General features: G+C 48.3%; 12 protein-coding genes across 12 annotated transcripts; 6 read left to right on the forward strand and 6 right to left on the reverse strand.

The window, feature by feature from the left end:
• Positions 1 to 87: 87 nt before the first annotated feature.
• yop1 (putative membrane biogenesis protein (Yop1)) lies at positions 88 to 1,159 on the forward strand (the record flags this gene model as incomplete). The annotated part of the gene is made up of 6 exons (XM_056697056.1): positions 88 to 141; positions 372 to 578; positions 652 to 660; positions 799 to 862; positions 921 to 978; positions 1,033 to 1,159. 6 exons carry the CDS (start codon positions 88 to 90, stop codon positions 1,157 to 1,159), a joined length of 519 nt encoding a protein of 172 aa, XP_056559268.1.
• Positions 1,160 to 1,912: 753 nt separating this feature from the next.
• Positions 1,913 to 2,731, reverse strand: N7496_004126 (autophagy-related protein 101; the record flags this gene model as incomplete). The annotated part of the gene is made up of 3 exons (XM_056697057.1): positions 1,913 to 2,100; positions 2,211 to 2,564; positions 2,653 to 2,731. The coding sequence occupies 3 exons, from the start codon at positions 2,729 to 2,731 to the stop codon at positions 1,913 to 1,915; spliced, it is 621 nt and encodes a 206-aa protein (XP_056559269.1).
• Positions 2,732 to 3,514: 783 nt separating this feature from the next.
• N7496_004127 (peroxisomal biogenesis factor 3) lies at positions 3,515 to 5,451 on the forward strand (the record flags this gene model as incomplete). The annotated part of the gene is made up of 4 exons (XM_056697058.1): positions 3,515 to 3,672; positions 3,803 to 4,152; positions 4,212 to 4,602; positions 4,668 to 5,451. 4 exons carry the CDS (start codon positions 3,515 to 3,517, stop codon positions 5,449 to 5,451), a joined length of 1,683 nt encoding a protein of 560 aa, XP_056559270.1.
• Positions 5,452 to 5,656: 205 nt separating this feature from the next.
• N7496_004128 (NAD(P)/FAD-dependent oxidoreductase) lies at positions 5,657 to 7,176 on the reverse strand (the record flags this gene model as incomplete). Its single annotated transcript, XM_056697059.1, has 2 exons — positions 5,657 to 6,221; positions 6,272 to 7,176. The coding sequence occupies 2 exons, from the start codon at positions 7,174 to 7,176 to the stop codon at positions 5,657 to 5,659; spliced, it is 1,470 nt and encodes a 489-aa protein (XP_056559271.1).
• Positions 7,177 to 7,496: 320 nt separating this feature from the next.
• N7496_004129 (uncharacterized protein) lies at positions 7,497 to 8,825 on the reverse strand (the record flags this gene model as incomplete). The annotated part of the gene is made up of 3 exons (XM_056697060.1): positions 7,497 to 8,350; positions 8,409 to 8,727; positions 8,775 to 8,825. 3 exons carry the CDS (start codon positions 8,823 to 8,825, stop codon positions 7,497 to 7,499), a joined length of 1,224 nt encoding a protein of 407 aa, XP_056559272.1.
• Positions 8,826 to 9,316: 491 nt separating this feature from the next.
• On the forward strand, positions 9,317 to 11,176 carry N7496_004130 (beta-xylosidase; the record flags this gene model as incomplete). The annotated part of the gene is made up of 5 exons (XM_056697061.1): positions 9,317 to 9,581; positions 9,639 to 9,771; positions 9,884 to 10,047; positions 10,109 to 10,812; positions 10,868 to 11,176. The coding sequence occupies 5 exons, from the start codon at positions 9,317 to 9,319 to the stop codon at positions 11,174 to 11,176; spliced, it is 1,575 nt and encodes a 524-aa protein (XP_056559273.1).
• Positions 11,177 to 11,697: 521 nt separating this feature from the next.
• Positions 11,698 to 13,639, forward strand: N7496_004131 (uncharacterized protein; the record flags this gene model as incomplete). The annotated part of the gene is made up of 4 exons (XM_056697062.1): positions 11,698 to 12,163; positions 12,257 to 12,558; positions 12,622 to 12,737; positions 12,790 to 13,639. 4 exons carry the CDS (start codon positions 11,698 to 11,700, stop codon positions 13,637 to 13,639), a joined length of 1,734 nt encoding a protein of 577 aa, XP_056559274.1.
• A 356-nt stretch (positions 13,640 to 13,995) lies between these two features.
• On the forward strand, positions 13,996 to 14,748 carry N7496_004132 (Protein fmp52-2; the record flags this gene model as incomplete). The annotated part of the gene is made up of 2 exons (XM_056697063.1): positions 13,996 to 14,548; positions 14,612 to 14,748. The coding sequence occupies 2 exons, from the start codon at positions 13,996 to 13,998 to the stop codon at positions 14,746 to 14,748; spliced, it is 690 nt and encodes a 229-aa protein (XP_056559275.1).
• A 757-nt stretch (positions 14,749 to 15,505) lies between these two features.
• Positions 15,506 to 16,055, forward strand: N7496_004133 (uncharacterized protein; the record flags this gene model as incomplete). The annotated part of the gene is made up of 3 exons (XM_056697064.1): positions 15,506 to 15,640; positions 15,712 to 15,898; positions 15,934 to 16,055. 3 exons carry the CDS (start codon positions 15,506 to 15,508, stop codon positions 16,053 to 16,055), a joined length of 444 nt encoding a protein of 147 aa, XP_056559276.1.
• A 763-nt stretch (positions 16,056 to 16,818) lies between these two features.
• On the reverse strand, positions 16,819 to 17,653 carry N7496_004134 (CAP domain-containing protein; the record flags this gene model as incomplete). Its single annotated transcript, XM_056697065.1, has 4 exons — positions 16,819 to 17,064; positions 17,143 to 17,420; positions 17,480 to 17,507; positions 17,564 to 17,653. 4 exons carry the CDS (start codon positions 17,651 to 17,653, stop codon positions 16,819 to 16,821), a joined length of 642 nt encoding a protein of 213 aa, XP_056559277.1.
• Positions 17,654 to 18,912: 1,259 nt separating this feature from the next.
• On the reverse strand, positions 18,913 to 19,758 carry N7496_004135 (BTB/POZ domain-containing protein; the record flags this gene model as incomplete). The annotated part of the gene is made up of 1 exon (XM_056697066.1): positions 18,913 to 19,758. The coding sequence occupies one exon, from the start codon at positions 19,756 to 19,758 to the stop codon at positions 18,913 to 18,915; it is 846 nt and encodes a 281-aa protein (XP_056559278.1).
• A 334-nt stretch (positions 19,759 to 20,092) lies between these two features.
• On the reverse strand, positions 20,093 to 21,920 carry N7496_004136 (arylsulfotransferase family protein; the record flags this gene model as incomplete). The annotated part of the gene is made up of 2 exons (XM_056697067.1): positions 20,093 to 21,382; positions 21,441 to 21,920. The coding sequence occupies 2 exons, from the start codon at positions 21,918 to 21,920 to the stop codon at positions 20,093 to 20,095; spliced, it is 1,770 nt and encodes a 589-aa protein (XP_056559279.1).
• Positions 21,921 to 25,408: the final 3,488 nt, after the last annotated feature.

A 25,408-nucleotide genomic window follows, 5' to 3' on the forward strand; every position in this document is an offset into this window, starting at 1 on the left:
CGGTTGCATTCTCATCATCCCTTCTGATTGCTATCTTCACTACTCTCACGCCTACGATACCGTGAAAATTTTCAATCGCCTACCAAAATGGCCTCATTCCAGGATCGTGCCCAGCACGCTGTTGCCCAGCTCGACAAGGAGGTGCGTTTCATTCCTGCTTGTGATCCTGTGTGTGTGCGGTGGTTCGAGTTTCGCTGGTGCCTCTTAGCTCGAGCCCTCGGCCCATTTGTGCGCTGCATTGCGTGCGAACCCACCCAGCATGAGCTACCGAGTGCACCAGCAACTGCCATCAACCGTTCATCCCGGCGTCACAGCTACCAACCTCTGCGATAAGGCTTTCATTTACTGACTGTCATTTTTTCTTCCGATAGCTCTCCAAGTACCCTGTCCTCAACAACCTTGAGCGTCAGACCAATGTCCCCAAGGTCTACGTGATCCTCGGCCTGGTTGGAGTCTACTTCTTCCTGGTCTTCTTCAACATTGCTGGCGAGTTCCTCGTCAACTTTGCCGGTTTCCTCCTCCCCGGTTACTACTCCCTTCAGGCCCTCTTCACGTCGGGTACCGCGGATGACACTCAGGTAAGTCTCAATGCCCTCGGTCGCATGGCCACGCTTTTCAGGAGACTTGATGCTAACTTTGGAATGAATATAGTGGCTCACTGTAAGTTCCCATGACCTGTATTCTCTGCTATCATCATCTGGCTTGCGGCACAAGACACCGCGCGGAAGCGGGCTTATCAGCTGCCATGTGATAGCCTCATGCGCCTAGAGTCCATTTGACTAACTGATTTCTCGATAGTACTGGGTTGTCTTTGCCTTCCTGACTGTTATTGAGAGCGCCATTAGCGCCGCTTACTGGTTCCGTATGTGCTACTGATGCTCCCCTTCTGCCTGAGAATACCCACTAACTCGATATCCCAGCCTTCTACTACATCTTCAAGTTCGTCCTGATCCTCTGGATGGCTCTGCCCCAGACCAGGTAAGATAATCCTTCAAACTCTCGAATGCGAAGCCAACAACTGACCCAAACCAGCGGTGCCCAAGTCGTCTTCCACTCTCTCCTCCAGCCTCTGGTTGGCCGCTTCTTCAGCCAGAGCGGTACCTCCGCCAACCTCCGTGCTCAGGCCGAGGCCGCCGCCAACAAGGCGCACTCCACCTGAACGGTTTCCGCGGAATGAGTTGTACCAGAGAATCGTCCCGATAACTTGCCGTGACCATCGTGGCCGTAGCCCTTTGAGAGGCAGGACACCGGTCGCAACGATTCTCCGTACTCGTGCGAGTACCGTTTAACGAAGAGAAGAGCTTGAGCGTTTTGACGTTTTTTGACGTTTTGATTGCCCATGATTGCCTTTTGGCTTTAAGATGATGATAGAGTGGTGGTGATTGCGAGGAGGACAGTGGGTCGAGTCCGGGGTTGAACGGAGAGACTTGGCAGGGCAAGGTTGCTTGAGTTGTGATGTATCTTGTCTCATATTTGGAATCGTAGAGCTTTGGTTGGTTTGATTCCGTGTCTTGTTTCATCGTCTACCCTGTGTGGACGGCGGGACTCGCGTTCGGCTTTCCGATTGTTTCATACCTATACGACAATGTTGCTACGTAGCTGGGCTTATGAAATGATTCTTTACACCATAAGAGACGGTCATACACTGTTGTATTTTCTGTACTAGCCGAGTCTCGTTCCTGCTAGCCGCTGTTTCCTCCACTTTGACAAGATCAATATTTCGACCGCAGAATGCCCTGGCACACAAGTAACATAACGCCATCCCAGATATCCTCGTGAACATTAAGCAGAACACCAAAACTCCCGTCACAGATTCTAAAACCATAAAGAGCACATAAGAAATTCGTAGATCCAAGCACCGGAGCCGCATATGAGTCAAATCCACAGACCCAGCGAGTGAGTCACTACCGCTCTAATACAGTCCCATGCGATTGCCCCAGTTATCGGTACGGGGATTGACGACAATCCGATAGGGAAAGGGGTTCGAGTCGCTGGTCGTAATTGGCGGGATATGATCTTTGTCGCGGTTGACAACGGTGAGAATCTTCAATGCCGCTTTTTGAAGCATATTGCCCATAGCCTTGCGGACCTTTGCTCGCTCTATTTGAAAGGGAAGTCAGTAATGAACAGTGTAAAAATGTGTCCTTTGACAGGCACAGTGGCCCCCTCAGGGCACTCCCAGTATGCGATATACTATGCCAAGTACGTACCAGACTCGGTGCGGGGTGTGGCAATGGTCACGTCCAACGTCCACATCTCCCAGCAAACCTCCTCTTCGCCTTTGCCGGCCAATCCGCCAAACCATAGACCCGAGCGACGTCGCTTCTTCTCGTAGAACTCGACTGCGATCCGTCCGCGGACTCCCCCGCCACCCCCACCGACGACCCCATCTTGGCCACCGGCCGCCGAGGAAAGGTGCTGCCGGACTAGCGCATTCACGCGCGACTCGATGAGGGTTTCTAGGTCTGCGTCGTTGATGGCGGGGAGTGTTAAGTCAAGGACGTCAAAGCTGACCGGCCGGATGGAGGGGAAATAGCGGTGGAAGAAGATGAGATTCAGGACGCCTGTGAGCGGAAATATATTAGTCGATTCGTCATTAAAACAAAGCCCTGGTTGCGTCGCAACCGCACGAGGTCAAATTGAAGAGCGCACCTTTCAATACATCGCGCACCGTGGTGGTATCGGCGAAGATCTCCAGGAAGTACTCTGGAGGGGTTTTGCGGGGCTCCATTCCCCGCCCGCGAAAGAACGGCTCAGCGCGCGGCGGGCCGTTTCTATTTCTGGAGAGAGCCTTGGGGTGAAGGGGGATTATTTCACAGGAGCAAAGCGCCTGGTGCGAGGGTGCTGGGCAGTGTTGACGAGGTCATGGAAGGGGTTTGTTGGAGGGTAGTTGGGAAGGAGGAGATGATGGGATGATGCTGCGATGCTCGGAGCGGTTGCTATCGGCCATCGGACTGGGCCGAATGACGCTTATCGGCTTATCATTGGCCGGGAGATCCCTGGGAATTTGGTAATGGGAATCGTCAAAGGAAATAGGTTAGGGGAAAGAAGGATCGAATTATGATATCGTGAATAGGACCCGGGGAACTATGTTCGAGAATAAATTACAAGGTCGACTGGGTGTGTCAGAGCGACCGGGGGTGACTCTGCAGGATGGCCGGTTGCGCCGAATCCGGGGATTGTTAAGGAAAACATAGAAGAACAGGGCAAAATGGCGGTATTATTAGTATAATGTAAGAATACATATAGTGCTAGATAGAATAAACTGTATACTTATAATTAACATATTCCTAGACTCGATCATACTTTGTGAGTGCATCACAATGGTATCGTCATATCCTGGTCGTGACCCTGGCCAAGTCAAACTAGCCGAGGCCGAGAGTCTGGGGTTCCCGCCCGAGGCCTTCTGCCATCTCCAACTTGCCTCCCCCATCCAACTCCGTTCCACATATCATGATTTCCGGAGTTTGACACCTTGATCGTCCCGAACAGAGTATCTCCAAATATCCTCATCATGATCGGTGCCGCGAGGCGCTGGCTCCGGCGCAATCGCAAAGGTCTTGCGATCGGGGCTGGTGTGCTGGGAGCTGGCTACCTGGCTGGACAATATGTGCTGTCCAAGATCTCCGAAGCGCGCGAGCGCATGAGCAGTGACCGAATTGCCCGTGAGAAGTATGTTTCCTCCGACCACTTGGTGGTTTTCCCCTCGCTGCCCTGTCCGGATTCGGCTGGCACGCGAGCTTGTGACAGGCTCGATGCAATGACTGCCCAAGGTCCGATTAGCTAACAACAAGACATCCAGTTTGCGGCGACGATTCGAACAGAACCAGACCGATTGTACTTATACCGTCCTTGCGTTACTTCCCACTGCCACGGATAATATCATCGAAGCACTCCCCGTCGAGGAGCTGACGAAGGAGCTTCAGAAGAAGCGGGCGGAGAGGCTGGCCCGGTTGAATGCCGGGGATCCAGCGGGCTCGGACATGACTTCAGTGTCACCCAGCATGGCCGAAGAGGATCGGAAGAGCCTATCGAGCTTCCAGAGTGAAGGATATCTCCACACCAGCCAGCTGGGCGAGTCGGTGAACCCGGAAGTCCAGGCCCCGCCGAAACGGAACAAGACGCAGTTGTGGAACGAGGTTAAGATCACTTGTATGCGAACCCATGTATGCTCGCCTCGGTGGCTTATTCCAACCGCTAACATTTCCCAGCAATTACACGGTCGTTCACCCTCATCTATACCCTCTCGCTGCTCAACATCTTTACCCGTATCCAACTTAATCTCCTTGGCCGCCGCAACTACCTCTCTAGCGTCATCTCGTTGGCTACTCCCCCTGCCGACTCGACTATCAGCCTCGAAGATCACGATGACGAGCTGACTCAGACCCTTGGCGATGACTTTGAGACAAACAGGCGGTATCTGGCTTTCAGCTGGTGGCTATTACACCGAGGCTGGAAGGAGTTGGTAGCACGCGTTCAACCTGCTGTTGAGGAGGTCTTTGGTCCTCTTAACCCCCGTGAAGATATCAGTCTAGCCAAGTTGTCGGAGTTGACCCTTCAGATCCGGAGAAAGGTGGAGGGAAATACCGAGGAAGAACGACGGTATGATGCCCCGAGCAACAGAATATCGTCAAAACACGAGATAGCTGACAACTCTTTTCTAATAGTGCCAAGAAGTGGCTGTCTTGCCTGCTCCCCCCGACAGACGAGGAGGAATACGTTCTTCGTGAATCGGGCGTCGAAGGAGTTGCCGATCCGTCTTCCTCGCAGACTGCCGTGAAATTGCGCCATCTTCTTGATGAGACAGCCGATCTTATTGACTCGCCTTCGTTCTCCTTCGTCCTCACACTTCTGAATAACGAAGGATTCTCCACTCTCGTCGATACCAAGTGCGCCAACGAGGCTTTCCAGGCATCCGACTCGGCTGCTACGACAGTTCCACAGTCATTCGACTCCATGGCCACTGTTGTTCCCGCCTCGACCGAGCGCAAGACCAAGCTTGCCAACCTCTTGGCTGTGTTGGCTCGCCAGGCTCATGTGATTGGAAACGGCACCCATGCTCCTAATGAGTATATGGTTGCCATGGACCAGAATGTTCGTGAACTGGAGGCCTTCTCCGCTGTGATCTACAGCTCCAACTTTGAGCTTGAACTCCTGGGTGCTAGCAAGACTGCTGCGGCTGAGGGTGGAGACTCGGCTGAGTTTGAACCCATTTCTTCGTCATTTGCTAATGTGATGGTTGAGAACGAGCCGGAGGCTCAGCTTGGCGAGGACATGGCTCAGAGCGCCCCAATCCTCGTTGACAACGATGTGCAGGAGCTCGAGTCTGTTACCCCCGCTGAGGAGCCGGTCCCGGAGGCCGCTACAGACTCTGCATTTGAGCAGGCGTGGGGCAAGGCTGTTGAAGATGGAAAGAGCGCTTCGGAGACTGAGGAACAGGCCGCTGCTTAATCCCTCCTCCGATGATTGTTATTTCATTTCTTGCCAATACCCTGATTTTGCATCAATCTCGTTACCATCTATGGGCGCTGTTATGGTCTGATTGTTAGACTAGGTGCTAATGATTATATGTCTATATCATATTGCTAGATTCAATTCAATTCTCCCGTCTGTATATTCAATTGCGGCCAGATATATAAATGTCCCGCGTGCCGCCTCACAACTTTGCACTGTGGTGACTATGCAAGAAAAGCTTAACCTCGTTTGCAGACTTCTGTCCACTTTCAATAGCTCCGTCTACAAAACCTCTCCAACCATCCGCCCAGTCTGCACTAGCGAAAAACACCCTGCCATCTGCCTTTTGTAGTTCTTGAACATACCGACTGAACTGATTAGGTCCCCAGCAGCTCCAGGTTCCCTTGGCATACGGATCGTTCATCCAATCGTGCGTGAGATACGCCTGGACATCAGCGCCAGGGCGAATGTTCTCTCGGAACTTCTCGATGATCTCTTTGCTACTCTTCTTCTCCGACAATTGCCCATTATACCCAAACCCAATGCACCATGTGCCCCGTGGACCGGACGGCTCGTGTCCGTTATGATCAGAAAAGGCAAAGACATAAGGCGATTCGCTAGAGGTACTGCAGGTTGCAAACCATCCCGGCTCGGCGGCAGCAAGATTAAAGTGTATCTTTGCGCCCTTGTTGATATGACCGGACGCGATGGCATCAGCTTTGAGAGCACACAGTGGTGGGTTAAATGTGATATCACCGAGGCAGTTGCTGTTTGACATTAGTCCTAGCCACCTTACGAATTGCACAGGTGCACTCACAGAGGAACAGTTGACACCACTGCCTTTGCATCGACCTGTCTGCCATCTTTCATTCGTAATGAGACGCCCTGGAGACCTTGATCGACCTTCTTGACGACGGTGTCGAAGAGCACGTCACCCTTGAAGTCTCGCAGGATAGCTCGTGCAAAGGCTGTCATACCTCCGTTTCCGAGTTTATAGATACCAGCTCGCTCAAATACACTGGCCATGCTATGTCCACCAAGAGCGAACCAGCGAAGCGCCTCGGTGAAACCGATATCTTTTCCAGGGGCACTTCCGAAAGTTGCCACATTTGATTCGAAAATTTCCTTTTCAAACTGCGATAAACCGTCTAACTGGCCAAGCCGCTGTTTGACGGTTAAATGGTCATACATTCTCCACACAGCTGGCTCGCGGAAAGGCTCATGAGGGAAGGGCATAAGAGTGCGACTATCCATCCCATCGATTGAGAAGAACTTCTCTGCGACTCTTTCAAGGGCCGCTACACTCTGCTCGGGGGAAATATCCTGAACCGGCATTTGAGCGGGCTTAAAGTGACACTTCTCGGGCGCCATAGTCCCCGCCGAAGTCTTAAGATACCGATGAAGCCCATATCGATGAATTTCATGATAAAGATGAGGCTGGTTCCAATGCACCCATGTCCCACCCATCTCAAATTCTTCCCCAAATGCCTTGGCAGTCCAGGTTCGACCACCGATGCGATCCCGTGCTTCGACGAGAAGCACTCGGAGGGTGGAGTCTTGGGCTAGATTGCGGGCGGCTATGAGCCCTGCGAATCCGCTTCCGATGACGACAACATCATAGGCAGATTGTATGGTTTTGGAGCTTTGTACGACGGCTTCGGTTTCGAGGCCCTCTGTTGTGTTTTGTGGTGTCCAGAGGAAGCCCTCTTTTGATCGGGTCATGGTTATGGTGAGTATGTTAAAAGTATAAGGTTGATGAATATGAGGTTCTTATTTTAGGATATATCTTGTCGAATAAATACATCCCTCGACAATTCTATAGAGAAATATGACTTCGGACTATTTCTACGAACGTGGTTTGTTCATGGTTCTATCGCACTTTTTGGCTCAAACTGGATTAGCGCGGAATGTATTTCTGGGGAACCGGAATGAACTCCGAGAAGTATAGCACGAGGAAACAATGGGTTTCATAACGTGAGACAAGAAGCTGATAGATTGGGTGCTAAGTTATGGAAATTATTTCTCGGTGCGAGGCTATAGAGTTATTGATTGGACTTCGCCTTGGTAGCAAACAACAAGTCGGCCCAACTAAGGAAATCAACTGGAGAAGTCTGAGCCTCCACGGAAGCATCGTAAAGATCCTTTGCGCGTTTAGTCCACGGAACATCCAAGCCACGAGACAAACCCTCGTAGTATGTGATACCCCAGCATGCTGGATTAGTCTTTCCATTCTGATACCCAATATACCGATTCTCAGCGGAGATGTTTGCCCAAGGCCCATTGACCAAGACCGCTTCACATCTGTAGAACGATGCATCGTAGGGCACGGTCCCGTTCAAGTTGTACTTTGCTGCATATTCTGATGCCTTGAACAAGAGATTTTTGTCCAATGAGAAGAGGTCGTATCCTTGATTCTTCACCACTCTGGAAGCCATGGATAGCCACTGAAGTCCGTCTTGTACATGCGTCTGATCCCTGCCGGCCTCTGCACCCTGTCCTGTGGACTGGTCAAAGTTTGCGGTTAGCCCGGCACAAAGATCATTCTTGTACGCATACAGAGCGTAGTTGTACAGAGCGACATCATCCAGGTAAACGGCAAAATTGAGCAGCCCCATAATGCTGGCGACGCCGTAGTTGGCCTGTCCGATGATTATGCTCTGTCGGGCGAACAGCCAGTACAGCTGGATGCTGAATCCAGAACCGCCTTTCCAGGATGCACCCTGCTCAACCCATCCTCCCTCCCAGCGCATGATTTCTGCAGCATTAGCAAGAACGACACCATTGATGCCGACTAGCAGCGAGCGGTCGGTACCAATAATATTGGTCAGATTCGTACCCCAGGCGTCGAGAATCGTAGTGGATCGATCCCAGTGAGCTTGGTCCTGGGTGATGTACCCTATTGAACTAATAGTTAGAGCTAGTAGCTTTTCTTGCAGAATTAAAGATAGCCTTACACATTATGGCATTCTGATAAGCAGCGCGAGCATCGTTGGCAAAACTGGTATAGTTGCTGATTGATCCACGACTGACGACAGAATGAGGACCTTGCATCTTGTAGGTCGCGAGGGAGTATGAATCGTTCGAAAATCGTGAATATGCCGATGCCCACGGCTCTACTCCACCCAAGGAATTTTTTCGCATTGCTTCAAGATCTTCATGGCTATGCCAAAGACCTGGATGTTGGAACTCGCTCGTTCGCTTTTTCGACCCTTCGGTTGTGGGCACCACCGGGACCGGCCCTTTGGAATTGTGATCAGTTTTGATCTCAAATAGCTGCCAGAAGCGATAGATTTACCATTCAATGAAGGGATATCACTGACCAAGCCATTCACCGCAGTGGCAGCTACAAGGAGATAGTTAAGAAATCGCATCTTGCACTTGATTTGCGTTGAACCCCTGCTGTTGTTGTCGCATAACCAGATGACAGGGTTGTAAATATATGTACCGCCGTGCCACCACACAAAATAATTCAATAAACATCAAGGATAAAAATTAATCCCGCATATTTCTGCGAATTAACTAATAGTAATCGATATTTAGTCTCTGACTATGAAATAACCCCGTGGGGTAACCTGCCGGGGTAATCAACGGACAGACGCCGGCGCAGAAACCTTGATTCGGGACATCTGCCGGATAACCGCCGGCAACATAGTTGCAAGGTATGTTCAGATGGAGATTGATTGAATTTCCCGGAAGCTTGATTGATTAACCGCTAATATCTTACAGCTCACATGGAGCATTAGGCTGAGTCGACTAGGTTAATGAGCCTAAAATGAAGGGACTGATAGAACTCGTACAAATTCAACTAAAGCACCCACGGAGCTAAGTGTCTAGGCATCTTACCCTTGCGATTTCGCGCAAAATGAGGCAACTTTTCAACCCAGTGTTTCTCATACAGTTTTGGGTGTTGGCAACATTTGCTATCAAAAATCCCATCATTCCAGGATGGAACCCTGATCCCTCTATCATTCGCGTCGGTGATGAATATTTCCTCGCGACATCGTCGTTCGAGTACTGGCCCAGTACCCCAATTTACAAATCGAAGGATCTTGCCAATTGGCAGCTCTACTCGCACGCATTTACAAGGCCTAGTCAAGCTCAATTATATGGCGTCCCGACAGGTGCTGGTAAGTATGCTCCTATCTTGTGTTTTGGAGAGTCATGTAAGCTCAACAGGATTACAGGTACATGGGCGCCGACACTGTCGCTTGTGGATGGTAAATACTATATGGCTTCCATGACAAGATGGACCTATGATCCTGTTGCGCGGGTATGGCCTCGTGTCATGTGGGTGTCGTCCCACGACCTCAAGACATGGTCTGATCCCATTTGGGGGGGACGCGTGGGGGATTGATCCTTCGTTGTTCCAAGATCCGGTGACACAAAAGGTTTATTTGAACCTCATGGCTCCCAACAACAATATTGATAGGATCTGGGGAATATATCAATGCGAAGTCAATGTGGATAGTGGCCGGTGTATTGGCGAATACCGCTCGTTGTGGAATGGGACCCTGCCGCATAATTCATCTGCCAGACCCGAAGGTCCAAAAATTTTCAAACGAGATCATTGGTATTATCTTCTCATTGCTGAAGGTCGGTGCGATCCTAGATAGACATATCCGTTTGACATCGCGCTGAGATTGATTTCGTTTAGGGGGCACGGACGATCTCCATCGAGCTTCTATTGCGCGCTCCGCTTCACCTGAGGGGCCCTGGGAGGCAGCACCGAACAATCCGATTCTGTTCAACGGTGCGTACGGATATGATAACCTCACAGTACAGTCGACTGGTCATGCCACTCTTTTTGATACACCAGAAGGCGAGAGCTATGTAGCATTCTTGGCTCGGAGAAAGATCAATGGCACATCACCACTTGGACGAGAAACCTTCCTTGCTCCAGTCCAGTGGAAAAATGGATGGCCTATTGTCAATGGAGGACAGCCAATTCGACTCACTCAATCGTTCGGTAATGCAACGGACCAAGTTTTACCTCCAAAACCATTCACGGACAATTTTGATCGTGCAAATCTTGATCCCTCGTGGTATCAGCTACGAATTCCATATACGACAAACTTCATGACGAAAGGAAATGGCGCCAATGGGATTACTTTCAAGCCAAACGTGTTTGGTCTGAGCGACAGAGATACCCCGGCAGCCATTTTACGGAAGCAAACATCATTGAATATGACTTTCAGTGCGCAACTCCTACCAACCAACTCTGGCCTTGGATACGGGGAGACAGTCGGTATCAGTGCCTACTTGAGCGAACTTCAACATCAAGATATTGCTGTCTCCGGATGTGTCAATAGCACGGGGATGTGCATAGTTACTCGGCTGATGATGAACACCACGACTGAGGTAATGGATTAGCCCCGTTTCAAGTTCTGAGGACTAAATGCTGATAATAATTTAGTACGATCAAGTGCGATTGAATTCGACGTCCATTGCGTCTGATATGACGCTTCATATTCGAGCTGAACCGCTGTCCTACACCCTTGGCTATAGCTTCGGAATTAACGGTACAAAGCATTGGCTGAAAGAACTGCCGTCTTCCTGGTTAGCATTTGCACCTACGAATTGGTTTGTTTTTGAGGGTGCCAGTTTTGCTCTTTTCGCAACTGGAACGGGTCAACCCTGGCCGCCTCATGCCCCAGAAGTGGGATTCTCTAAGGTTACGGAGACATACTATGAGGAGGATATACCGGACTACGATAAATGGTAGATCTGGTAGTGGATGCCAATCGAATGATTTATCTTTGATTTGTGAAATCAGGATATGTATGCTACTATAGACCAGTGGACCAGACTATCTACCAATAGTAGCTATGATCTGGTTCAGCCCCCACATTGAAGGATTTTAACTCGGTCAATATGTCAGCAGCGCTTTGTGGATATTTGTATTTCTTTTCCCTGACTCTATGCCTGAGATATCAAATAACAAACTCAAGAGCGGTCGATGATATTATGATTTGGAACGTTAGTCCCCATCGCTCACAAATACTAAGACGGACAACTCTGCAGGAAAAAGTGCGAACCCTAGCTAGGCAAGTGGGGAATATCGATGGGGCCTTTCCCCCGGTTCGCTTATGCTGGTTTCGGCTACATTGACCCCGTTCTGAAGAGAATGGGGGCCTGTCGAAACCAATAAAAATACGGTACTTTCAGGATCCTTGCGATGGTTTCTCCCCTCCACTATTATTTGTGCCAAGATCAATTGCGGATCTCGCCGTCGTCCTCTCTGCCATGGCGGTCGCCCCGTCAAAGTCGCCATCCTCCTCATCCGGGGAGCAACGCCCCGGAGCTCCCCCGCCAGGGGGCCTACCTCTGAGACTTGGACGGGCAAATCCGACAAGCCAGAGCAATTTCATGTTCGTTCACTTGCAGAGCGATGGAGCCGAAGGAAGTGCGTCGGTTGGCAGGCAGGAGAGGATATTTGTTCAAAAAAGATTCCACCAACAGAAGAAGCAGGCTTCTATAGATAGGCTGAGATCGCGGCTCCCCACAAACCGTGTGGTGTTGCGACAGACTATGACCAAGGGCAGCGAGGAAAAGGCCCAAGGAAATGACATAAAAAAGAATCCAACGCGTGTTCAAGTGAAGACGGAGAAAGTGGTATCCTTGACAATGACCCCAAACCAGCGCTACGGGGACCCCTTTGACACGTTCGCAATACCGATGACGGGGAAGCTGTGGATGTACTTGCATCATTGTACGTGATTCGCTCACCCACTGGCTGGTCAGCATGCTGTTGGCTACCTAAGCGGCGCGAAGCCTTAAAAGGAATTCTAACCGCTCCGAATAGATAGGGTCCGAATCATCAACTGCTCGTATCCGTTCGATGCGTCGCATATGCAGAACTGGTGGGCGCAAAAGGCAATGACCTCGCCTGCCATGCTTCAGACTTGCGCGTTTAGGGCCGCGGAAGACAAGGCGCTCGTGGGCACTATCCAAGGCATTTCCGCTGACCTTATCCAGAAGTCGATGAGAGATTCCATATACTTCCGCATGAAAGCGATAAAGGCGCTTAATGAATCTTTGCAGGACCCGGCGAAATCAGCTACGCACCCTACACTCCTCCTTGTAAGCGCACTTGTGGGTAATGAGGTGTGTTTTCCTTCGATCTTAAATTAACAGTCTTGACAGAGACTTAAGCTTAAGTGCAACTAGGCGATTGGTGCGAATTTTGATGCCCTCTTGGCCCATAAACAGGGACTGAAAACTCTTGTGTCCATAATGGGCGGCCTTGATGACCTAGAGCACATGATGTTGTCCACAGTATATCAGTAAGTAGCTTTGCTGATATTGGTACTGATTATCCCTACTAACCTGTGTTAGAGGCGCTCTTATGCTTGCGGCTCTGCAAAATACGGAACCCATCTTTCCGATGCTGCAAAGGTTCCGAAACGGAATTTTCCACGTATCAAACATATTCGAGGGAGAAGAACTTCGATATGACGATTACATGATCCCCACCACTTTATTATCTCTCGGCATTCGCTTCACCACATCCCCCTGGCATACCCAGATCCATCCAACGCTGAAATCCCTACTCGAGGCCTTTCGAAGACTTATTCGGCATTTCGAGATTGGAATCATATTCCCCCAAGTCGTTGCGCCCACAGACAATGACCTCTTCGTCATCATCCAGCATGAACTGCTGTCCACACATTACAGCCACAACCACACACCCGGTGATGAACTCGAAAGCCGCTACCAGCGTCGTCACTGTTTCAACCTGAACGAACCCCTTCGTCTCTCTCTAATGATCTACCTGTACACACGTGTCTCCAAGCTCCAAGACCTACCAATATTGCGGTACATGGTTGAGACCTTCAAACAAAGCCTCGAGATAAGGCTAGCAGAGATATCATCATCATCATCATCATCATCAACCCTTGACGCTACAGCACCAGACCTACTCCTCTGGCTCCTATTCATCGGCGGCATGGCCTCACAGGGAGACAGCTCGCATGCTTGGTTTGTAAGCCATCTCGCGCATGTCGTGCGTTCTCTCGCGCTGGAGGACTGGGCGACGCAGGTGCGGCCCCTCCTCGGCGAGTTCTTCTACACGGACCGGCCGGGGCAAATGGATGCGGAGGATCTTTGGAGTGAAGTGGCGCTTTTGACGAGTGCGTACCGCTACATAGCACCGAAACCGAGGCTTCTCGTTATTGAGATGGACTGAGAGTGTATTTAGCTATGGAGTAGGGAGGTTGTGCGTAATCGAATCTGATAACTATGAAATAGTTTTGTCGGCGTGCTCTGGTTCATGGCCCGTAGTGGGATGGAGAATGTACAAAATATATGCATCTTGAGGTCCTTTACCTTGTGTAAGGAGTGGAAGAAATGCCGAGTAATGTCCGGTCTGTTCGGTAAGGGATCCAGCTGAATGAATGCCGACTAATTGTTGCCTGAGGCACGCAATGCAAAGCTCATGTGGATCGACCAGTCACATGTTGTGCATCCTCGGTATGACGAACGTCAAGCTTGAACGACTTCGCTGTGTCACTCCAGTTATCTAGAACCTCTAGCTCTCTAAAAATGTCGACAGCTGCTGTATTTGGCTCTACTGGAGCGGTGGGCTCGCAGATCCTCGCAACACTTCTCGCCTCGGATAAATTCGCCTTCGTCAAGACCGTGTCGAGACGAACCCCGAACATCGAGTCTCCAAAGCTCGAGGCTCTGCAAGAAAGTGATACCTCAAAATGGGGTGGCATGATTGGCTCCTTGACACCCAAGCCATCTGTGGCCTTCAACGCGATTGGTACCACGCGAGCTGCAGCTGGTGGCATCCAAAATCAGTGGAAGATTGACCATGATTTATGTATCGAGAACGCCCGGGCCGCCAAGGCAGCGGGAGTGAAGACCTACGTGTTTATATCTAGTGCCGGGACCCGCGGCTTTCTCTCCAATCAAGTTCCTTATTCGAAGATGAAAGTTGGCGTGGAGGATGCCATCAAGGAACTGGGGTTCGACCATGCGATTATCCTGAGGCCGGGAATGATTCTCGGCAGAGAAGTTCCCAAAGCTGCATTTTTCGAAAGTATCGTGGGGAACCTCAACAAGCTCGGACAGGGTATCCAGGACCGAATAGGTATGAGAACCTAATCAGGGCAGATGTTACATTGTGATTAGGATACTGATTCATTATGTACAGGCCAAGACCAAACTATCATCGGGAGAGCTGCTGTAGCAGCGGCGAGAATTGCTGAAGAAGGCAAAGCGCCCTCCAAGTTCTGGGCTTTAGAGCAGGCTGATATTGTCAGGCTAGGCAGAGAGGAGTGGAAGGAGTGATGTTTGCCACTCCTTCCTACTTATCTTTAGCGTAAAACAGCCTCGCTGGAGAGGTCAAAATTGAACAGGGATCTGGCCAATTTAGCATGGCATAACGATAGGGCGAGACTGCTGCCACCCATTAGATTTACTGCGCACCCCCAGGGGCCTTAGGTGTCTGCCTGACGGACTAAATCTTACTAAGTCCGTCATGAGTATAGGGCACTAAGTATCTTTTGGAAGGTCTTTTCAAATATCTTTCCGGATGGCCCAAATGATATCTCTCGATATAAGCAGGTGATTAGCTTTCTAGTCGCGACTAAAAAAATGAGTTGAAGTTAAGTCAAAGATTTTGAGCTTAATATAAACCTCCACTATATAGAAGACCACCAGATGGAATACTATGTATTAGTATGCTAGGTAGAAATCGAAGGCCCCAGGGGGGTTCGAGCGGGAAATCCAGGGGTTGGCATCAGCCTTACCCTAACAAGAAATGGCTATCGTATGTTGCAGGCTTTAAAGGGTGTTGCTGAGAACCTCCCAGAAACGTCGGCCCTTCCTTTGAATCAAGTTCCAGTGATTTCCGAGCTCCAACCTCCACGTATACACGCGAAAACCATATCCATTTCTTGGACGAATGGAAAAATGATGACCGAGTCATCTTACTCGAAGATATTCCAGTAGAGGAGAATGGAGAAAGAAAAGACTTTCCTCTCATCGGGATCAAGAGATCCCATCTTGTTGATGGTGGAATTTCGTGGCGCCAGGTTTCTACAAGATGGTTGACCAGCACTTGAACTTGCCTACCTTCAGCTTTGCGCCCGATCGTGATGGGCCTAATGGGTACTTTTCCGTTGGTGGTATCCCCCCTGTCAATACGACAGGCAAAACCGCCTCTGTGTCTATCCTCACTGTGAGTTATCATTCCTTTAAAGAGAGAGGAAATGTGTCATCGGCTAACCACGAGATTTATTTTCACTCCAGAGCAAGGATACTCGCTCAAAGCCTTCCATCAACCGCCCTGACTACTACTACATCAACATCGATGGTGCTATCGTTGGAGGAACTAACCGAACTAACTCCTCCTCATTTGCCCCCTTTGTCGGCTTCGTGGAGACCGCTACCACTCTCACTATGCTCCCTAGCGACAAGTCCGAATACTCAAATACCAGTCCGCTCACATCTAATCTATTCTGCTTCTAACAGCTATTGCCACTTCCATTGCGCGCTCCTTCAACCCACCTGCCACCATCGCCGCGTCCACCCAACTTTATCAAGTCCCATGTAACGTCACTGCGCCCAATTCGCCTTCACTATTGACGGTGTGAACTTCTCTGTTAGTCCTGACGACCTCATCCTGCAGACTTCATTTGATCCGTCTACGAAACAATGTATTGTCGGATTTCAGGATAGTGGGGGTGATTATATACTGGGTGCTAGTTTCTTGAACAACGTCCTTTCGACCTTTGATTTGGGTACCCTAGAGGTGAGATTTACTGCTCTTTCTCAGAAGCTATAATGGCAATGAGTAGGCCCCACCAGGAACCAGAATTCTGGCTAGCATGGGATAGGAGATGACGAGCCGGAGCATCTTGAGATTGGCATTTCTGCGGGTGTTATTTTTGCCTTCTCTAACCTCTTCCCTCGAGTCTTCACTGTTATTTAATAATTCTTTCGTACTTATTTAGGATATTGTATTATATTAAAACTTAAACGTAACATTAGCACTCTTCCTCTGTTGCTAGAGCAGCTAAATGGATGTAAATGATACACTACTACTCGAAGGGTAAAAGACCTGGGGATTAGTTTAGGGTGAGCAACTCAGGACACCTCGTATTAAGACTTTTTTCTAATCGAACACAAAGAAATATTGATTTGGGTAGCGTTTGAAAGTGGGCAATAGATATGGGAGAGACAATCCAACGGAAGTCCTGGAAGTAGCCCGCATAAAAATATGCTGCATGATGGTTACAACACCGAGATTGGTAGTAGGCCAATGTATGATGTAAAATATTAACGGATGAGAGCTTCTGAGTAACCAACCTCTGGTTAAATAAGTAGTAAATTACCACTTCATGAGCTAACATAATCTTATTCCCCGATGGTATCCTTTAGTTTGGCTTCATCAGTCACCCAGCACAAGCCATCGTCCCCCGGAGCCGATCCCGCAAAACATTTGGAAGCTGGTATGCCTTTTTCATAGGGAAATTCCCCTAGATAGTTTCCAGCCTGACTGTAATAGGCAACTACTAGATACATGCCAGAAGGAAAGTTGTCAGAAGAACATTTTTGCGCAGATACCCCCATGCCAAGTTTATAACTTTTGGCCCAGACAAGCTAAAATATAAAAGATAAATGTGAGCGAGCTCCAATAACAAGACTTAGAAAGGGAATATTATCATTTATATCACTTACTTGCGTATAATGACCGCAGGCATACTCAGTATCGCATGAGCCGTTCTCGTGGTAAAGCTCCCTTTCGGCACCCCAAGATTCTATTGCCCTCCTCACGATGTTTTCCGATTCAGAGGAGGCGTAGAAGTTTTGTCCAACACGGCCAAAGCCTGAGACATAGGGCTGAGGATTGTTCGCAATTGTGCAGTTATCAGCCCATTCCTGGGCTTGATCGGCGAGTTCATCAGCCCAGGTTATCTTTAACATGTTGGCGGCCGGAGGATACACAGGACGACGATCTAAATGAGTTAATGAAACGTGTCGTTTTCATAGATCCAACTTGATAAAGGGACCTTACATTGATTATGGAGGTCAAGAGCAATGACCTATCCATATAACGCGTCAGCTGTTTGTTTTAAACTCTAACTTAAATCAGTCATACCTTCTGTTCGGAGGTCAATTCTGCTAGAACTTTTGAAGAATAAAAGACCAGACTAATAAGCATCAACAAAAAGTTGAAGGTAGATGCCATTTTGGTGGTGAGGTGTCTTGGAAAATCAAGCCCAATCTCATGGATAATTTTGGAAGAAATTGCTGCTTGCATCGGGGGTTTAAGCAGCAATTTATAGACACTAAACCATAGAACATCGTTTGACTGCTTATTCTGCTATTATACTGTCTGTGCCTCTGTGGCGTGTCCGGGTCTCAGGGATCTACAGTACCTGAGTCCTGATCAGGTAACTTTTTCAGCGGGTCTTTTACGCCAATTACTCTAGTCCCTGGATCATTGGTATTGTAAGGCATGTGTACTAAAAGCATCCCATTTCGGTCGAGAATGGCTAATTCTCTCGATTTACCCCTATTCTTTATAACCACACAGATACACATAGAATGAACACGCACTAGCCTGATCCTCGATGATTATTGGCAAGGTTGCAATAGCCCAGTACATAGAGTTGGGTGCGATTTAGTCATATATTTTGCGTGTGTATAGTTATAGTAGTGGTTACAGCCACCTTCCTACCGTATTTGTGACCGGGAGATCAATAGTGGGGAGAGTGGGGCTAATTTTCTAGATCAGATTGACACACAAAGCTGAATCTTCAAGAATCAAAAGTAGATAGGGTCTATCCACACACACACACACACACACACACACACACACAATTCCGAAGTATTTTTTGATTTTCGCGGAATCAGAGAGTGTAAATGCTTAGTTTCCAGTTACCCGTGGTGATTCTGTGCAACTGGAGGCTATCCGTGACGATCTCCAGACTAATGATTTAATTATCGATAGTCGCCGTTGATCCCCACTAGACATACTGAAAATCAACGAGACTATCCAATTTTTCGAGTAAAGAATTCCAGACCTGACTATGGACTGATAGTGATATTCATAGAGGACTCGTCTCTCACGTAAATGAGATGAAATAGCCGTTAATCGATGCCCATCACCTCGATTCCCACCGTCGCCTACATCATATTATAAGGACCCCGATACACCTGCCGAACTTATTCAACTTGCTACAAAAACTCTCTATCGGGACGTGATATAGCGCAGAATACGAAAATTACGCATGGCCAGCTACGTCTTTGCTTTGGTGTCCAAGACATGTGAGACGACCCCGAGAAACTCCATGCGAGAGTGAGTCCTGCAGGACTGTCCGATTACGAACATAAAAAATTCGGTTTCTCCCGGCGTCTTTTGAAAAAACTGCAAATATCATGGAGCTGCTAAGGAATAGATTGAATATCTCGTCTAGAGATTTCTTGGGTTATACCAGCTTCAGCTCATTGGTTTTGGATGTTCAATTGAGTGAAATCCTCGTCCATATTATGTTGTTCCTGAAATTCCCCGGGAATGGGCGCGGCTGAAGCCGATATTCTTGACTTGGCAGTTCTCCGCGAGTGGGGCGTTTTAGTTTTCCTTGACTTCATTTGACCCTCGGTAGCTGTATGCCTGACTTCGGCCGCCTCTTGTGGGGGCAAAGCATGTCCGTCCTTGTCAGTCAAAGGCGAGGCAAGAGTGAGATGGCGGTCCTCAGGAAAGGACGTCCAATTTGTGGGCAATCCCATACTCTCTCTTTGCGTAATCAATTCAGTGCAGAGGTCTTCGAGGAAAGGCTGCGAGACCCCCCCTTTTTTCTCCTCGAAGCTTTTTGTCGTGGCGCTTCGCGCCCATATATCCACAGCTAAGCCTCGCATTGGGGATTGAGGTAAGGTATGGGAATAGATGTGATTGACCGTATCTCGGGCCAGAATAGCCGTTGGCTTTTGGTCGGCTTTTTGCTTGCAAATAGCCATAACCAAGTTCTCTAAGTCGGCCATTTCCAGCTTGACAGCCATAATCCACAACCAAACCAGGAACTCCATTTTCTTGCACCCAAGTGCTTCAAGAGAACTTTCGCCGCGATACATCTGCAGAATAATTTGGGCAAAGACTTGCGGATCATCGTCTGGAAAGAAAATGCACGGCTCGGCGATAGCCTCCTCAAATCGCTTAAAGAATAGGTCGTCAAAGTACGGCGAGTAGGTACACAAGAGCTCCAAAAGCACATCGAACGAGGTTTTGGTTTCTCCCACATCGATCTGTACAACAACACTGCTTAGATCACATGGAAGATTTAATCGGCACATCGACTTAGATTGTCAATGAATCAATGTACGCTTCGACTAGATGACTAGCCGTTTTGATTACGCTTGGTGGGCCAATGTTTTGTCCAAGGCGCGAGGGAGACAGATCATCTGATGGCTCCAGTGTCAACCGGGCAAATGATACTTTATCAAGGGGATGGAGGGAAAAGTAGCGCCGGGCTCAAGGCAGACAAGATGCCCAGCCCCCAGCCAGCGCTGTTGATTATTATTTTATACTAAGACGGTGGCGTTCTTAATTAGGAAATAGTGTGTAGTGTTAGGAGCGACTTTATACTGCGGTTAATCCGACCCTGTACATGTAGCAAACAAAGACCATTTAATTCGCAACCGGGAGTATCTGATATTCGCCACCATTCTGTGGACGGCCATGTTGTCGTCTTTTCATAAACATCACGCAAGCCAGGATGATAATCCCAGAAAATATCACCAAGATACCAACCATGAATGACGTTTCTTTTTGTGCTGCGATCTCCACGATATGTGATGACCCGAGGATATTACCCTCGGAATTCAGCCCTTGAATTCGAACCAAGGATCCCGGCCTAAGTGTCGGCGGGAGTCTGATCTCTGTCTCGAATCCATCTTTGAAAACCTGAGAAACGCTATCAAATTCCCCTTTATTGTCTCTCTGAACTTGTAACTGCCAGCGGGCTACCTGTGTTGCCCCGTTCCAGCTGGCGTAAATCACTTCTCCCTTGACGGCAACATTGATGGGCTCAGTTGGGTTTCCGATCCATGTACCGCGAAAGACTCGGTATGACTTCAATCGGCCAAATGTATTCAATGCGGAAGGGCCGTAATGAATATCACAGAGCACACTTCCATCGGGAGAAAATTCCGTGAAAGCGGCACTGTGGCCCCATCCGACAAAGATATTCCCGCTGCCTTCCAGTATCTGCATGCTGCCCAAAGAAACAGCTTCCATCTTCTGGGGGTGGAGGAACTCCGCGCGTAGACTAGCTTGTCGCTTCTCGATATCCAGGTCGATGATAAGTCCCCGACTCTCCAAAGAGGGGTCAGAATTATCTTCGACAGCGTTGTCAAATAGCGTAATACTGCTATTGCCATACCAGCGAGCATGGTGCTGCCAGGCAAATGCTGTTGCTGATCCATGAGAAGAAAGATCCTGAAAGTCGTTGGATTTCCCTCCTAACGTCCAGAGAAGGCTCCCATCTTTCCCACTCACCCCACTGATGGTATGAGTATACCGGCTTGAGACCAGGTAGTTCCCGAGCTGATTCTTCTCCACACTGTTCAGATGGAAAAAGTCAAAAGCGGAGGTTGGAGAATTGCCACATCCAGCAAAGGCAGCTGCATCTGCTTTTTGGCAGCCGGTAAACCCATGATATGTATCATCAACAGAGAAGTGCTCTGATGCGCGCCACTCAAATAGAAGCTCTCCAGTCTCAATGTCAATTTCCTGAATTATCCCGTCTAGAATCCAGCCGTCCAGTGGTCCTCCAATGGAACTCAAGTCACCGGGAATAGAATCATAGACCACAATCAATGCCGTTCCCTCCGGTGTGAGCTGAAACTCGTGCATATCCCCTTTAGTGAAACTCCCGGCGGGGGAGAGGGCATATCGGACTTTATATGATGAGTCAAGCTAAACAAACATTCACGGCTGTTAGCTTTGAAATGATGCAGATCATGTGGCCGCGTACCATATACCATTGACCCTGTTTCTTCCCATCTATCTCATTCCCGACCCAAAATGTCAAGAAGTCTTCGTCCTTGTACCGCTGCACTCTGAAGTCCTGTGTGACACCTTCCAATCCTTCCCATATATACCAGACTAACTCTCCATTGCTATCAAGAATCACCGGTCCAGGCCTGGGAATAGAAGCGCCGTTTGGCGCAAAGAAAATGTAATCTTGACTGCAACGGGCATCGGTATGAATGAATGCCAGTTTGGGCGATTTGAGCTCAGAACTGCGGTATCCCTGTGAGGGTGCAAATCCATCGAAACCAATGTCGTATGGGGTAAGATCACCGCGAAAACGAAACCGGCGCAGCTGGGTAACCAATGGGTTATAGGCCAACAAGAGGAAAATTATCAGGAGGGTAGCCCAGAGTGCTTCCCTGAATGGAAATTGGTATTTCTGCCGGCGAACGTTCTGGACCTGGCCAGCCAGTGTGGTCATGATCGCTGTGATTGGGTTTAGAGCCGAATTATAGCGATGAGGGCGAGGCAAGCTTCCCCTTAGCTATGTCGAGCTAAAGAGGCCGAAGATGGGAAAGTCATGAATCTGGACAAAATCCATTCCAGAGTAAAGTATTGGACATTGAGAACGCCCAGCACACAAGTCGTATTCGATGATGTATCTTATTATGGCCCGCAGCTTGCGTGTAGGTGGAGCACCTACACGGGAGGGTTCCATGTTATTTGTATCAACCGGGATGGGCAGTGCCAAGTTGCTGCGCCTCAAATTGAGACAAGAAAGACTTCTAGGGCTGGGCAACTCTAGCATAATTTTTTAAGCAGCGGCATGCCTCACTATTCCTAAATTCCTGAGTTGCTCGTCTACCGGCTTAGTCGGGTGTTATCGAGGACGCGTTTTCTCCGGCTGGACTGTTTAGTCCGTCAGTTGATCTAGCTCTAGTATCTACCCTAGGCCAGTTCTCAGAATAATCGAGTACGGAATCCTGAAAAGTAATTCCTGAACCAGCTTTCAACCTGGAGTCGAGCGATAAAGCATGGCCGTAAGCCCGCGCGCAAAGCACTTTTATACCACCTATTTTCTTGCCGGGGGTTTTGCTGGGGGTTTTGCTGGGGGTTACTGATCACCATTATCTTCGTTCACACCTTTGGGGTCCTGTTGGGCCTTGCAATAAATATGACTAAGATTCGAGGCTGGCGTTCTGCGCTCAGTATACTGCATCACTATTCTTTGATAGAACAGCGTCACCGGGTCGTCTAGACCTACATTCAATCTCAACGCTTCCAAATCTTGCCCCTCTGTCTAGTCCGTAATCTTATCTCTCAGGTTTACCGGCCAAGCATGCATGTATTGTACGCAATGTCCTCATCCTAGCCCACAGGAAAGGCTTCGGGACACTTCAAGGCCCACGCTGCACGATTAACACTAGCCTTTCTGCTAGCAAGCGGTTTCATTCTGCAAGTTCATCTAAACCAAGGAATTGCCGATAGAATCAAGGAGGAAAGTTAGTAAATTGTACAAGAAAACTTTTGACGAGAGGGAACTAAATCTAAGGGATGCTGCTGGTTTTCTAACTGACTACGAACCGGGCTTCATCATTTTAGAGTAACATCTGATGGAGCCAAAGATGTGGAGAATATTAGATTACAATAAGCTAAAATCCTTCGAACATTAACTTTGGGGTCCGAAACTTATGTCTTGCAGAAGGGATATCTCTAGATCGTCCAAATGTACCGACCATTAAAAAGCCCCAAAAGTTCGTCATTAAGAATTGAGACTTGGAATGCCAGGCCATATCTATGTTTAAGAAATATGGGCTAGTAAGCAACATTGATTTGAATTTCATTTATTGCCACACAAATCTAGTCAGCTACGGACTCGGAGTTCAAACATGCATTGATTCCATGAAAAAGGACCATAAAGGTTGAGCATTTCTATATAATTTCTACAAATCTAAGCCCTATTCTTCTTGGATGAAAACATTCACTAACAATGAATGGACCGAAAATGGTTTGGTGGTTGATGTTGCCTTTTCGGATTGTTTCCGTAACTTCAGGAGTGATTTAGGCCCTCAAGAGCTAAGAGGGGAAGCAAGCACGCGACTACAGATTGAATTTAGTTGGGGCTTAGTTCAGGATTAGATTTCAATAATAGGCTCTGCGGCTCGACAAGCCGTGGAGAAGATCCTAAGAGTTCAAAACCGTGGAGTTATGGGCGCTTGAAAGACTTTTGTACGGCGCCTATGGAATCTCCTGTCTTTCCCGGGGTCCTTCCTTTCAGGTTTCAGTGTATAAGCTTGGCAGGGTACGTAGGGGGATGACACGTATTCGAATCTCGCTGAAGATAATTTACTTCTCGTCCCTTTAAACTTAAAATGTCATAATTATTTTACGCAACTTAGACTCATTAAGGTCATGGCTCTGAAGCCCACCTGCATATATTATTGCCGAGACTCTGGTACCGTGTCCCTTTATTATCTTGCCCTGTTAGAAAGACCAAGACTTCGCTTAGTTGTAGGTAATTCAAAAGCCACGTCATTGTACCTGAAAAGCCGCGTCAGCGTGCTATGTAGCTACGGAACACCAATGAAGCAACTCTTATCGCAGTTATGAAATTTATTCTTTCGATGGAATGAAGATATTATTGAGCATTAACATGACCTTTTCTTACGCCACTTGGCGGATTTTAGTTTGTTTTCCGGGGTTCTCAGAAAATCTCACTTGAGTAATTATCATCATCATTGCTCTTCTTGCCCTGTTCGCTCTGATCTTTCCCCGGAAACTGATTCGTTATCGAGAACAAGGCCGAAGCGGGCCGCTCCGGTACCTATAGGTACTGTAGTTCTCGATCTGGCCACCCCAGAACACCATCCTAAATGCCATATATTACAACTCCATATCTCAAGAGCCATATCTTTTCAAGATAATATACTTAAATTTCAATTTAGAAGTATTTAAAACCTACTGAGAAAGTATAGCAAGAAAGCTTTAAGCAATGCAAGAGATATATATTACCAAGTCTCAAACATCAACATTACGCTATATTTTACAGTAAAGCACCTACTTGGAAAAGGTATTCCAAAGGGCCTGAAATCTGTATATGTTATTCATATGCGTAGAGAAATGAATAGTGGAAAACTTTCATTGAAACAAACTAGTTTGGGTTGAAAAATAGAGGAATAAAAATAGAGCTTCTACAGTAGTATGGTTGGTGCTTTGGTGTGGCCAGATCGGCCGGGAATTATGTTATCGTGAGGGTACCATTTATGCTCTAGGGCTATAGAGCCCGCTGAACTCACGATCTATGTACTACGTGGGGGCCGAAATAATAATGTCGTAGGGATTGGAAATCTCGAGATTCTAGGGACAATGTCTTTAATCTCGCTTTATCTCTGGCGTATAAAATAGAGCGTAAATCCGTCGTCTGAAGCGATATTCACCCATCTAGACCGATATCTAGCTCTCGAGTAAGTCCAGCCCTTCTGATCTACAGAATCTTTTATCTCACGCGTACGCGCTTAGCCTTTTATTTCCGAGAAACCACTGAAACTTTTCAGGGATACTTTTGAGAAGATGCAAAGCTGGTTGCTTCTCATCCTCGCAATCGTCGATATCCGGGCAATTTTCGTCCGTATTGAGAGAGGAGAATGGTCTCCATCAGCAAGATACTGCCTAGCCTGCTTGCATCTTGCCTTATGGGTCTGTGTTCTGCCGAGGTTAAAATAACTTCTATAACCTACACGCCTAAGGTTCACCAGTGGGGGGAGGATGGTAATATTACGGTCTACATGGACACAGTTACCCCTAAGTACTGTCACCTACACGAGAATAGCCTGGATAAGTGTCCAGCAGTTACTGTGAACGTTTCTGCAGCGAGAATTACGGCCACCAGTGCTGCGACTATTTACTCTGCGATTGCCTCTCTCATCAAGGAAAAGTCTTCGGAGAACACTTGCACGCTTGTTGACGGAA

Source organism: Penicillium cataractarum, assembly GCF_028827025.1.
Source record: "Penicillium cataractarum strain IBT 29864 chromosome Unknown utg000002l, whole genome shotgun sequence".
Taxonomy (NCBI): domain Eukaryota; kingdom Fungi; phylum Ascomycota; class Eurotiomycetes; order Eurotiales; family Aspergillaceae; genus Penicillium; species Penicillium cataractarum.